At 36.2% G+C, this 14344-nt stretch overlaps 1 protein-coding gene across 1 annotated transcript in view; it reads right to left on the reverse strand.

Annotated features, from left to right (window-relative positions):
- Positions 1-6107: 6107 nt before the first annotated feature.
- Positions 6108-14344, reverse strand: part of LOC143252294 (uncharacterized) — a 59877-nt gene continuing 51640 nt past the window's right edge. The window contains exon 4 of the mRNA XM_076504206.1: positions 6108-8335. Within this exon, the coding sequence (XP_076360321.1) occupies positions 8219-8335 (117 nt within the window). The 3' untranslated portion in view covers positions 6108-8218. The remainder of the gene's footprint in view (positions 8336-14344) is intronic.

Here is a 14344-nt window from a genome sequence, read left to right on the forward strand (position 1 = left end):
CACACGGTCAAACATATAGCCTTTGGGTGTTACACGTTCATGTTTCCAGTTCTTACACGTCATTGTTATTTGTGTTCTCTTATACTGCAGTCGATTGTCAGAGTCTTTCGGAGTTGATATTTTCAGGCTACGTCTGGATTTTGAAAATATTTGTTTGGATCTTCTCAGCGTTCATTTACACATAAAAAATAATTAATAACTATTTATTTCTACTGTTTAAGATTATATGTTACAGTGACAGTGCGTAAATGACTTGGCCGATAAGCGTAAATTTTGAAGTATGTTTGATTGGTTTGAATTTGGCACAAAGCTATCTCTGCTAACCATCCCTAATTTAGTAGTGTAAAACTAGAGGGAAGGCAGCTACTTCTTTTACCAACGAATAGTGAAATTGACCGTCACATTATAACGCCCCCAAGGCCGAAAAGGTGAGCATGTTTGATGGGACGGGGATGCGAACCCGCGCCCCTCAGATTACGAGAAGCACGCCTTAACCCACCTGGCCATGCCGGGCGTGGGAAAAAAATACTAATTATGATTATATATAGTGCAAAGTTATTCTAACAGCTGATCTTCTTCTGTTTAACCTCTCACTCCCAGTAGCACAACAGTATGTCCAAGGACTTACACTGCTAGAAACCCAGTTTCGGTACCCATGGTGGGAACAACACCGATAGCTCTTTGTGTAGTTTGTGCTTAATAACAAACAACAATAGCTTTTGTGCAGCGAGGAGTACATTGTTGTGTTGATTAGTAATTGTACATGCGCACGTGCTAGTTATTTGTTTGAGTGAAGTTAAGCACAAAGCTACAGAATGGGCTATCTGTGCTATGCCCACCACGAGTATCAAAACCTAGTTTCTAGAGTTATAAGTCCGCAGACACACCGCTGTGCCACTGATAGACACCGACAATTAATTAATCATATTACTTAATGAACAAACAAAGACTGAACTTATGAAGTTTGTTTGTTTTTTTTAATTTCACGCAAAACTACACGAGGGCTATCTGCGCTAGCCATCCTTAATTTAGCAGTGTAAGAGTACACGAGGGCTATCACCGCCAGCCAACCCTTGGGCTACTTTGTGACAACGATTAGCGGGATTGTCTAACGCCCCACGGCTGATAATGTAGCATGTTTGGTGCAAGGGAATTCGAACTCGCGACCCTCAGATTACTAGTCGAAAGTCTTAACACACCTGGCCATGCCAGATCCTAAACCTATAATCACTTGTAATTTGTATATACATGTTTTTAAACAATGCCTTGTACATAAAGCATAGAAGAGTACCCATGATAGAATGTTACTGTGAATGTATTGTAGTAGCGGATAGTAAAGTTATCTTGTGACCAAGACCAGAAAACTCCCAGAAATCGACAAAGTTTTGAGCCATTATATTTTGACTGGGTCATATAAACCGTGCAGTGCTTACTAAAAATGAACATGTTTAAGACTTATAGTTCAAGAGATCAACACCACATATGCGTCTTTGTTTGATATTCTACAGCAAATAAAGCACGTATTCACAGCAATTATGAAGGCAATCACAATGTAAAGTAATCCATCATAAGATGCGTTAGTCGTCCCTAATTTAGCAATGAAAAACTATAGGGAAGACAGCTAGTTAAAACCACTCACCGTCAACTCTTGGGCTACTCTTTCACCAAGAAATAGCTTACGGCTGAAAGGGCAAGCATGTTTGGTGATGATGGTAGAGTGAATCGAACCAGTAACCTTCAGATTACAAGTCTATCATCCTGACAATTACGCACCTTTATTGGCTTCCATAGCCGTGGTGTTTATCTTCTGGACTATAAGTCATACATAAAGAAGAAACTGTCTTGACAAATGGCAGAATCGCTTATAGTCAACGACAATATTATGGAAGAAACAAACTAAATAACTTTTGGGAAAACGCAATAGTTAGCTGTTAGCGAAAGGACAATAAAACAATGTTATATCTTAAGAATTAGATTAGATTTAGGTGGATAGTTTTAAAGATTAGAGATTAACAATCGCATAGTTTTCTCTAAAGGACTAAAACTATAGATTGTTTGTTTTGAGTTTCGGGCAATGCTACACAGAACTATCTGTGCTAACCTTCCATAATTTAGCAATGAGAGACTTCATGGAAGGCGGCTAGTCATCACAGAAGACAGAAGTGCAGCGAATGAAGCAGCTACAAATGCACTCAACCATACGGTTGACGCCCCACCTGGTGTCCTACTTAGAGTAAGTATGAGTGGCGCGCAAACATAACGTTCAATAACGTTAGTAATAAAAATACAAAATACTGAATCCAAATAAAAGAGTTGAACGAAAACAAAAGCTAAAGTTGATTTGATGGAGAATAAAAGTATATTTGCTGCTAAACACAACGCCAGACAATGTGCTGTGCCTCTCAAAGGTATCGAAATCCGGTTTTTAGCGTTGTAGTTCTTAAAACTTACTGCTGAGCCACTGGGGACACCAATAAAATAGAAAGAATAAATGTTGTTCATTTATAAACCATTCTCTAAACATGCACGATCAAAACATTTTTAAACCTTATTTCTGACTTTATGTATGACATGGATACGTTTTATGTAAATCTCACTGTAATTGTATCAAATAGTTAACTATCTTAAGACCTATATATTATAATGGTAAGATTTCTGTTCTGGTACATTTGTTTCATCTGGTCCTGCCACCAAGAAAACTACTCATAAACAGGCACCCAATACTTTAATTTGTTGTGTCATCTTTATCAAAAATAAAATAATAGTTAATCACATTATTTGAAATTTAATTGTATCCTAAAACAAGATATTAATACCATCAATATCTTTCTTTATTTCTGTTAAAATCAGGGGTTCGATTCTCCTAGGCGGACTCAGGAGATAGCTTGATGTTGCTTTGCTATAAGAAAACACACCTACACACACTCACTATTTCCTGGTCTAGACAACAGATACACTGCTAATTAAATATTTTCACAAACATTTCCTTACTTTCTAATATTTTTTTTAATATCCATGTTAAATGTTCTAAAACTTGTTTGTTAAATATTCCATTTCTGTAATCTCTGTAACACGTTTCTTAATTATTCAATTTTTGTAATATGTTTGTTGAATATTCCATATAGGTAATACGTGTCACTATAGATAGAAATATTTTACTAGTTTAACTGCAAACAATAACTTCCAATAGCCTATGAACTGCTAAACTAGTCAAACAATTTATTTTTGAGCAACAGATTACTGTAAATATTTGAACATTAGATAGATGAAGCTTTCTATTTCACCTAATTCGTTAAAAATCGTTACCTAGGAATTACAATTCTGATTGCCTCCCAGTGGCTCAGCGGTATGACTGCGGACTTACAACGCTAAAACCCAGGTTTTGATATCCATTGTGTAGCTTCGTGCTTAATTCAGAACAACAACAATTCTGATTACCTGGAACTAAGAAATGAACATTTTTAGCTAGGTTTGCACTGAAAGAAGAACATAGAAAATAAAACATCTGCATTAAGGACTCACAAGATGTGTAACTGTTGTGTTGAATCTGAAATTCCTAAAACTACTTCTAGTTAAAAATATTTTTATTATTGTTTGGCTGCGTATGATACTGAATCATGAAACGCACAGCCCCACTTAAATTACTCCTATCTACGTTCGTTTTTGTATCTTTTCATATGGTCCACATAACATTCACTCAAAATGACATCATCATTCAACATGTTTGTATCAATATTTATTTGCTTCATATAAAAATTAACATTAGAATATCTAGTCATAACTACACATAAAAGTCACGTTTGGCTGTATTAACGGAAAGCGAGATTAAAAGAACAAGTTATTATACAGAAACAAATAATCCAAACAACAGCAATAAGGTGTTAACACTAAGTTTAACCCCGAAAGTTAAAAATACTGAGAAGAGGGAGGCTGGGTACAAAATAAAAGTTCTATTACTATTATTTAAAATATTTAATACTGAATAGAAAACAATAATGTTGTATATATATATATATGTGTGTGTGTGTGTGTGTGTGTGTGTGTGTGTGTGTGTGTGTACGTTATGAAGCATTATACAGGGTGTTCGGAAAGTCACTGTGCACTTATATATCTATTAACAGACAAAACTGCACAGTGACTTTCCGAACACCCTGTGCTTTGGACAATTGATTACTACTATTATCTGGTTTCCAATATGAAAAATAAAAACAGAAACAAAATAATTTTACCACTTTATGTCTTTGTTTGAACTGTTACATTGAATTTCTTAAACCTAAACGTACAATAATAAAATGATTATTAGTGAGATTACATTTGCTTAGTTTATGAACCAATGGAACACTAATTTGTTTTAAAACATCCAAATAGCACTAAATATACAAATAAATACGAATTATAACAACTATCGGCAAGCATATCAGCTCTCCGCGTTATGTTCTATATAGATATGATACAATTTTTCTCTTCAGTGTAATTATTCAACTTAATGAATTTTATTACATGCTCTCAATAAACTTTGGAACGCTTTGTTTAAACTAACATCAAATAGGTGGTGCTAAGTGGTGTTACGTGGTAATTTTACAAACTATATTTCAGAAGGAAGACAAGATTATAAATGGCGGACTTGATATTTTTCATGACAATATCCTATAAATCATTCTTTCTTTTACAGTGCTTTTCAGAAGATGTCTGTCAAAGCTAAACTGGCTCCATAAAGTAATTTTTTAAGATATTTCTGGAAGCAGTAAACAGAGAATTAGAATCGCCAATTCGAACAGCACATTCTGTGCATGTGCTAATCATTGGGCCTCACCCGCCCCATCAAGGAACAGATTATTACAATTCTAGTAAAATTAAACAAAATGACTAAACCTAAGTGAATTAAATTACACAGGGAAGTTTCTTTAATTTTTTGGAACTCATTTTTGTCCAGCGAAACACAGAACCTTTTTTACACTGAAGATGATATGTTACATTGATGAATATTACACCTTTATTATGGTTTATATCACAAGATCTGAGAAACTTTTCAATAAATAATATCTTAGCTTCTGATGATCTTTACGATAAAATTTGTTTCAACAATAATAATGAAGACCTACGAAAAAATAAGTTACAGACGATGATTAGTTGAAGAGAGTTAATAGTTAGTTACACGTGGACCGTGATCTTTATTATCATCCATGGAGAGAAGTAAAAGATATGAAAGACATTGATTTTTTACCGGACATCATGTGTTTCTAAATTATATTGAACATTATAGCACATAAAAGAAATAAGGTTAGAGGTCATTCCCGCTATCTTATGTGTTATAAATTCCATATTTGTTCACTATCATTTTTAATAACATACCTTTTTAATTGATTGTTTCATCTTGTAAAGAGCGTTTCTATATACGCTCGTAGTAAACATGCCTAGAGAAGGCTTAGTAACGATTTTTGTTGAAGAATATTTTTTCTTTCATAATTATTGATACATTAAAATCACCTACGTACAACATACCTAGTAACTTATGTTCATCATTTAGCTTAAGCCTAAAACTTTACAATATATTTCAGTAGTAATGAATACAAGCAGTTCTTTGGTTTACATTTAAAACAAATATTTTTCATTACATAATTTGATTAAATATTCTTAACTGTTTGCCTATGTTAGTTACATTTTACACAATAGTTCAACTTAATGTAATGTTGTTGTTAATTACACTTTATATACAAATACGTAATATTAATAGCCACTGATGAATATCTGTGAAAAACACGATTTTAAGATCTCTCTGTAAAGCTTCAAGAAAACACTTGAACATGAAATATGTCATATGTGAAAATGCACTTTTTCAACTGAGCAAATGAGGTATTACTGCACGAACATTAGACAAATAAAATATACCAGGAGGGCAATCATTATTGTTCTTGACAATAACAGCTACCTTGTTCAATAACCAGAGGACTAGATACAAGCTTATAACTTCAACACTAGTTCTCTTGTTTAACTATAGAGCATTCAAGACCTTCTTGATAACGAGAAACCCACTTGAAATAAAAAGTATATCTCAGAACGACTAGTGTGGGTATTAACACTTTTACTGATAAGGATAGAACAACGTTTCGACCTTCCTAGGCCATCTTCAGGTTAAAAAAGAGAGAGTTTGCAAGTGACCGTTGTGGGACACATACATGTCTTAGTGACGAGAGTCTAAACGGGTACGGAATTGTAGGTAGCGTTGCAGTTGGATGTTAGGTTATTAATAAGTATAGGTATAAATGTGTTCCTTTATATTGGTTTTAATTTTGGTTTTAGTTGCTGTATAAGTAGGACTTCTTTGATCAATTCAACCTTACACCCACAACTATACTGATACAGGTATGTTGATGATACAGTTGCTGGATTCACATCTACAGAACACACACTTAGTTTTATCAATCACATTAGCTCGATACGCCAAAACATTAAGTTCACCTGTGAGCAGGAAAAAAACTAACCACAAAGCATTTCTTAACCTGAAGATCACTAGAACTGATACACAATTCAAAACAGAAATCTACAGAAAAATCACCCATACTGGATTATACATTCCTTGGGACTCAGCACATGAAACAAAACAAAAACTAAACATATTAAGAAACCAAATAAACACAGCTACAAAACTATGTTCACCTGACAAAAGTAATGATGAAATTAACAAAATAAAACAACATTTCATCAACATCAACAAATTTCCTCAAACAACCATGGAAAAAATTATACACACACACCTAGACCAATAACAATAAACCCCAAGATACAACAAACTACAATACCTTATACTGCTGCATACCATATGTTCTTGACATCAGCGAAAAAATAACCAACATTTGAAAAAAAATCTTATAACAAAACACAACATTCCAGTAAACACCAAATTTATTCAAAAACCACGAACAAAACTAAAGTCTATACAATGTAAAAACTACATTGACTAACACAACACCAACATTATTTATAATATACAATGCAACAACTGCCACAACTTCTATATTGAGAAAAAGCAAAAAAAATAAAAACTAGATTAAAAAAAAGAAACCACCTTCACACGTTTTTGATCACTGCAAATCAAACAAACACAGTATAACTATAGAAAACATCCAGATACTAAGTAGGGAAACAAATATAAACAAACGCAAAATCAAAGAAGCCCTACTTATACAGCAACTAAAACCAAAATTAATCTAATATAAAGGAACAGCTTTATACCTATGCTAAGTAATGACCTAATATCCACCTATAACGCCCCCTACACTACCGTACCCGGCAATGGTCACTTGCAAACTCTCTCTTTCTTAACCTGAATACAACCTAGGAAGGTCTAAACGTTGTTCTCTCCTTATCAATAAAAGTGTTAATACCCATACCAGCCGTTCTGAGATACATTCACGACGTTCTTAATTAAATCTTTAAAATATCATAAACACGAGATTGGTTATAACAATATAAACAAAGTAAGAGTTAACATAATGACTAAATTAAGATACTATCTTTAAGCATATCTGATTTTTTGTTAATGAACATCTTACACAAGAACTAGTTTGTATAAATAGTATAACCCTATTTGTTATCAATTTTAATACGTAGAAACGACACCAGGTAGTGATGTGATTACACAATGACTTTTCAGAAGCACATCCTCTTAAGTTCTATAGACCGTAAAGATAAACCACTCCCACTGTCTCATACATAATTAACTCAGTTTCATATAATCATAATTTGCCGAAAGAGAATGTAATACAGGGAAACGTCGTGTATATCTACTTCTTGCCTCAGTACTCTGACATGATGTTAATATTGCAGGGGCTCAAACTTTAATTTGTAATGCTTGTTTATTTGCTAACTGATAACTTCATCATGACCGTCCAGAGTCTCGAGATACATCTGTACAACCTTCCATCGGTTTCACTAATATAATCAATTCATATACCTGCCATATTGTTTATGGCAGTATCTTTGGCAAGATTCATGAAGCTTTTTTTTATTGTCGATTGAGCAAGAAAATAGAAAGAGTGAGAAAACATAACTTTTTTTTCACTGAACGTATCGAATCTGTGAGCTTTCAGCAACGTATACGTTCCTTTAATGACATAACACTAACTTATTTCTAAGTATGTATTAAGATGGGAGAATATATGAAAGGTAGAGTTGACTTCAGAATTCTACGCGAGGACTTTTATAGTCGAGACGAAAGTCACTGATGACGGAAGAAACTGTCACTAGTGGAGAAGCGTCGTTGTCTAACTGTTTGATGTTCTTCTGTGTTGACTTGTATCACTAGCGTTTCTGTTCTATCTTGTGATACTGAGCTCTAGGGAAAAAGGAACACAAACGTTAAATCACTGATTGAAAAAAAAAACAATTTGAGACTCAAGTCTATTTGTGTTGAAACATTTTACGTTCAAAAGAAAATCTGTATTACAAATTTATTTAAAAGTTTGTTTAAAAAAAATCTTTTTCGAACTTGAAGACACATACGTACACTACTCATTTCTCAGCCAGAATGCAACATGTCTGTGTAGCGATCATGGTTCCTAACTAGTCATTCTTTTATCAGTGGATCCACTTTAAAGATTTAGCTTTTCTTATATTGTCTTCCTGAGGCCATAAGTTCCTTTAATCATATAATATGATTTATTTGTTAAGAATGATCATCTGTTTGAATAAGCTGCGGTTACATCCTTAAAAGATACATTAAGCTCTGTTTTAAGTATGCCAACGACAAATAACAATATACATAAACCCGATGAAAATACACAGAAGTAGATCGAAACGTCGTTCAAGGCACCTGTTTCCAGTAAGGTTGTTCATTTTAACAACCTTCCACTTACTACAATTACACTGCACAACAAAGTATTACACTGCACAACAAAGATTTTGCTTCTTGAACACTGTTTGGTGTTCCTTATAGATTTGTGGCTGCTGATCACGAAAATCACATCCAAATTTGCACATTACGTACCGTTTCATCGAAATGTTCTGTTTCACCAGGAAATTGCTACAATGGAAAAACAATATGCTGAATACTGTTGTACACTGCAACGTGATGCACCGGACATTGAATACAAACGAAAATCAGGAGCAAAACACTTTTACTTATGTTGAACTTAATAGCGTATTAGAAACATAAACGCAATTAAATACGTTATTGCCGGCAAACAGTTAATCGTCTATTTCTCAGAATTTCTACGTGATGAAGCAAAACCAAAACTATATTTGTGAATACCCACCAGGTACCTGTCACAATCAGCAAAAACATTTCAGGAAGCAAAACATTTAAAAAAAACTGTTGTGCAGTGTTATCTACAGGCATCGTGAAAAAAATAAGAAATTTTATTTCCGTAATATTTCTGAGTGATACCGAAAACAAATATTTTCTTATAATCCATAGATTTAGCGGTGAAGTCCATATTGGCTTTTTAAAATAATATATCCACCGACTTACTTCTGGATCCATGACTTCGTTGGTTATAAGATTCCTATTAAAATACAAGTCACAAGAAATAATATGTATAACTGTTGAAATTAATCCACTAATTATTGTTGAAATTTCCATATTTCATATTTCACATATTTTGGCAAATGTTCTAGAGTACAATAACGTTTACAATGTCACAAATTTTCTCAAAGAGTTTTGTGAATGGCCAGAGAATGATGATAAAAGAATTCAAATATTTAAACATTGTTCCACTTTATCATTGGTTTATGTGGTATAGTCATTAAAACGAAATTTTAAAAAATATTAAAATTAACAACAAATGACGTTGTTCTAACTTTACATAAAATAAACAAGCCTTATTATGTCGTTCATGTTTGTGTCAATATTCACTACGGAGATCTTTCTTACCTATCTCTATCGAAATGCTTCTGATGTTCCTAGATGATCCATCTTCCTTCCTTTTACAGTACCTATTTTCAATCTACAAAGTACTTAATGTAGCTCATAGGTTTAACGACCAGGTCAGATACTTTAAAGTATCAAATATATTCATATGTAATTTAAAACTGCTGACCAAAAGGAAAGAAACCAGCGAACACCAGCCACTCTTCACCTATCTACTCTAAACCAAATAGAAAGAAACCAGTGAACACCAGCCACTCTTCACCTATCTACTCTAAGCCAAATAGAAAGAAACCAGCGAACACCAGCCACTCTTCACCTATCTACTCTAAGCCAAATAGAAAGAAACCAGCGAACACCAGCCACTCTTCACCTATCTACTCTAAGCCAAATAGAAAGAAACCAGCGAACACCAGCCACTCTTCACCTATCTACTCTAAGCCAAATAGAAAGAAACCAGCGAACACCAGCCACTCTTCACCTATCTACTCTAAGCCAAATAGAAAGAAACCAGCGAACACCAGCCACTCTTCACCTATCTACTTTAAGCCAATTAGAAAAAAAATCAGCGAAGACCAACCACTCTTCACCTATCTACTCTAAGCCAAATAGAAAGAAACCAGCGAACACCAGCCACTCTTCACCTATCTACTCTAAGCCAAATAGAAAAAAACAAGCGAACACCAACCACTCTTCACCTATCTACTCTAAGCCAAATAGAAAGAAACCATCGAACACCAGCCACTCTTCACGTATCTACTCTAAACCAAATAGAAAGAAACCAGCGAACACTAGCCACTCTTCACCTATCTACTCTAAGCCAAATAGAAAGAAACCAGCGAACACCAGCCACTCTTCACCTATCTACTCTAAGCCAAATAGAAAAAACCAGCAAAGACCAACCACTCTTCACCTATCTACTCTAAGCCAAATAGAAAGAAACCAGCAAACACCAGCCACTCTTCACCTATCTACTCTAAGCCAAATAGAAAGAAACAAGCGAACACCAGTCACTCTTCACCTATCTACTCTAAACCAAATAGAAAGAAACCAGCGAACATCAGCCACTCTTCACCTATCTACTCTAAGCCAAATAGAAAGAAACCAGCGAACACCAGCCACTCTTCACCTATCTACTCTAAGCCAAATAGAAAGAAACCAGCGAACACCAGCCACTCTTCACCTATCTACTCTAAGCCAAATAGAAAAAAACAGCGAACACCAACCACTCTTCACCTATCTACTCTAAGCCAAATAAGAAGAAACCAGCGAACACCAGCCACTCTTCACCTATCTATTCTAAGCCAAATAGAAAGAATATAGCGAACACCAGTCATTCTTCACCTATCTACTCTAAGCCAAATAAAAAGAAACCAGCGAACACCAGCCACTCTTCACCTATCTACTCTATCTAAGCCAAATAGAAAAAACAGCGAAGACCAGCCACTCTTCACCTATCTACTCTAAGCCAAATAAAAAGAAACCAGCGAACACTAGCCACTCTTCACCTATCTACTCTAAGCCAAATAGAAAGAAACCAGCGAACACCAGCCACTCTTCACCTATCTACTCTAAGCCAAATAAAAAAAACCAGCAAAAACCAACCACTCTTCACCTATCTACTCTAAGCCAAATAGAAAGAAACCAGCAAACACCAGCCACTCTTCACCTATCTACTCTAAGCCAAATAGAAAGAAACCAGCGAAGACCAACCACTCTTCACCTATCTACTCTAAGCCAAATAGAAAAAAACGAGCGAACACCAGCCACTCTTCACCTATCTACTCTAAACCAAATAGAAAGAAACCAGCGAACACCAGCCACTCTTCACCTATCTACTCTAAGCCAAATAGAAAGAAACCAGCGAACACCAGCCACTCTTCACCTATCTACTCTAAGCCAAATAGAAAGAAACCAGCGAACACCAGCCACTCTTCACCTATCTACTCTAAGCCAAATAGAAAGAAACCAGCGAACACCAGCCACTCTTCACCTATCTACTCTAAGCCAAATAAAAAAAAATCAGCGAAGACCAACCACTCTTCACCTATCTACTCTAAGCCAAATAGAAAGAAACCAGCGAACACCAGCCACTCTTCACCTATCTACTCTAAGCCAAATAGAAAAAAACCAGCGAAGACCAACCACTCTTCACCTATCTACTCTAAGCCAAATAGAAAGAAACCATCGAACACCAGCCACTCATCACGTATCTACTCTAAACCAAATAGAAAGAAACCAGCGAACACCAGCCACTCTTCACCTATCTACTCTAAGCCAAATAGAAAGAAACCAGCGAACACCAGCCACTCTTCACGTATCTACTCTAAGCCAAATAGAAAGAAACCATCGAACACCAGCCACTCTTCACCTATCTACTCTAAGCCAAATAGAAAGAAACCAGCGAACACCAGCCACTCTTCACCTATCTACTCTAAGCCAAATAGAAAGAAACCAGCGAACACCAGCCACTCTTCACCTATCTACTCTAAGCCAAATAGAAAGAAACCAGCGAACACCAGCCACTCTTCACCTATCTACTCTAAGCCAAATAGAAAGAAACCATCGAACACCAGCCACTCTTCACGTATCTACTCTAAGCCAAATAGAAAGAAACCAGCGAACACCAGCCACTCTTCACCTATCTACTCTAAGCCAAATAGAAAGAAACCAGCGAACACCAGCCACTCTTCACCTATCTACTCTAAGCCAAATAGAAAGAAACCAGCGAACACCAGCCACTCTTCACCTATCTACTCTAAGCCAAATAGAAAGAAACCAGCGAACACCAGCCACTCTTCACCTATCTACTCTAAGCCAAATAGAAAGAAACCAGCGAACACCAGCCACTCTTCACCTATCTACTCTAAGCCAAATAGAAAGAAACCATCGAACACCAGCCACTCTTCACCTATCTACTCTATCTAAGCCAAATAGAAAAAACCAGCGAAGACCAACAACTCTTCACCTATCTACTCTAAGCCAAATAGAAAGAAACCAGCGAACACCAGCCACTCTTCACCTATCTACTCTATCTAAGCCAAATAGAAAAAACCAGCGAAGACCAACCACTCTTCACCTATCTACTCTAAGCCAAATAGAAAGAAACCAGCGAACACCAGCCACTCTTCACCTATCTACTCTAAGCCAAATAGAAAGAAACCAGCGAACACCAGCCACTCTTCACCTATCTACTCTAAGCCAAATAGAAAGAAACCAGCGAACACCAGCCACTCTTCACCTATCTACTCTAAGCCAAATAGAAAGAAACCAGCGAACACCAGCCACTCTTCACCTATCTACTCTAAGCCAAATAGAAAACCAGAAACCAGCCACTCTTCACCTATCTACTCTAAGCCAAATAGAAAGAAACCAGCAAACACCAGCCACTCTTCACCTATCTACTCTAAGCCAAATAGAAAGAAACAAGCGAACACCAGTCACTCTTCACCTATCTACTCTAAACCAAATAGAAAGAAACCAGCGAACACCAGCCACTCTTCACCTATCTACTCTAAGCCAAATAGAAAGAAACCAGCGAACACCAGCCACTCTTCACCTATGTACTCTAAGCCAAATAGAAAGAAACCAGCGAACACCAGCCACTCTTCACCTATCTACTCTAAGCCAAATAGAACACCAGCCACTCTTCACCTATCTACTCTAAGCCAAATAGAAAGAAACCAGCGAACACCAGCCATTCTTCACCTATCTACTCTAAGCCAAAGCCAAATAGAAAGAAACCAGCGAACACCAGCCACTCTTCACCTATCTACTCTAAGCCAAATAGAAAGAAACCAGAACACCAGCCACTCTTCACCTATCTACTCTAAGCCAAATAGAAAGAAACCAGCGAACACCAGCCACTCTTCACCTATCTACTCTAAGCCAAATAGAAAGAAACCAGCGAACACCAGCCACTCTTCACCTATCTACTCTAAGCCAAATAGAAAGAAACCAGCGAACACCAGCCACTCTTCACCTATCTACTCTAAGCCAAATAGAAAACAGCGAAGACCACCACTCTTCACCTATCTACTCTAAGCCAAATAGAAAGCGAACACCAGCCACTCTTCAAACCAGAAACCAAACACCAGCCACTCTTCACCTATCTACTCTAAGCCAAATAGAAAGAAACCAGCGAACACCAGCCACTTTTCACCTATCTACTCTAAGCCAAATAGAACCAGAACACCAGCTATCTACTCTAACCAAATAGAAAGAAACTCTTCACCAGCCACTCTTCATCTACTCTAAGCCAAATAGAAAGAAACCAGCGAACACCAGCCACTCTTCACCTATCTACTCTAAGCCAAATAGAAAGAAACCAGCGAACACCAGCCACTCTTCACCTATCTACTCTAAGCCAAATAGAAAGAAACCAGCGAACACCAGCCACTCTTCACCTATCTACTCTAAGTCAGATAGAAAGAAACCAGCGAACACCAGCCACTCTTCACCTATCTACTCTAAGCCAAA

Source organism: Tachypleus tridentatus, chromosome 6, assembly GCF_004210375.1.
Source record: "Tachypleus tridentatus isolate NWPU-2018 chromosome 6, ASM421037v1, whole genome shotgun sequence".
Lineage (NCBI taxonomy): Eukaryota > Metazoa > Arthropoda > Merostomata > Xiphosura > Limulidae > Tachypleus > Tachypleus tridentatus.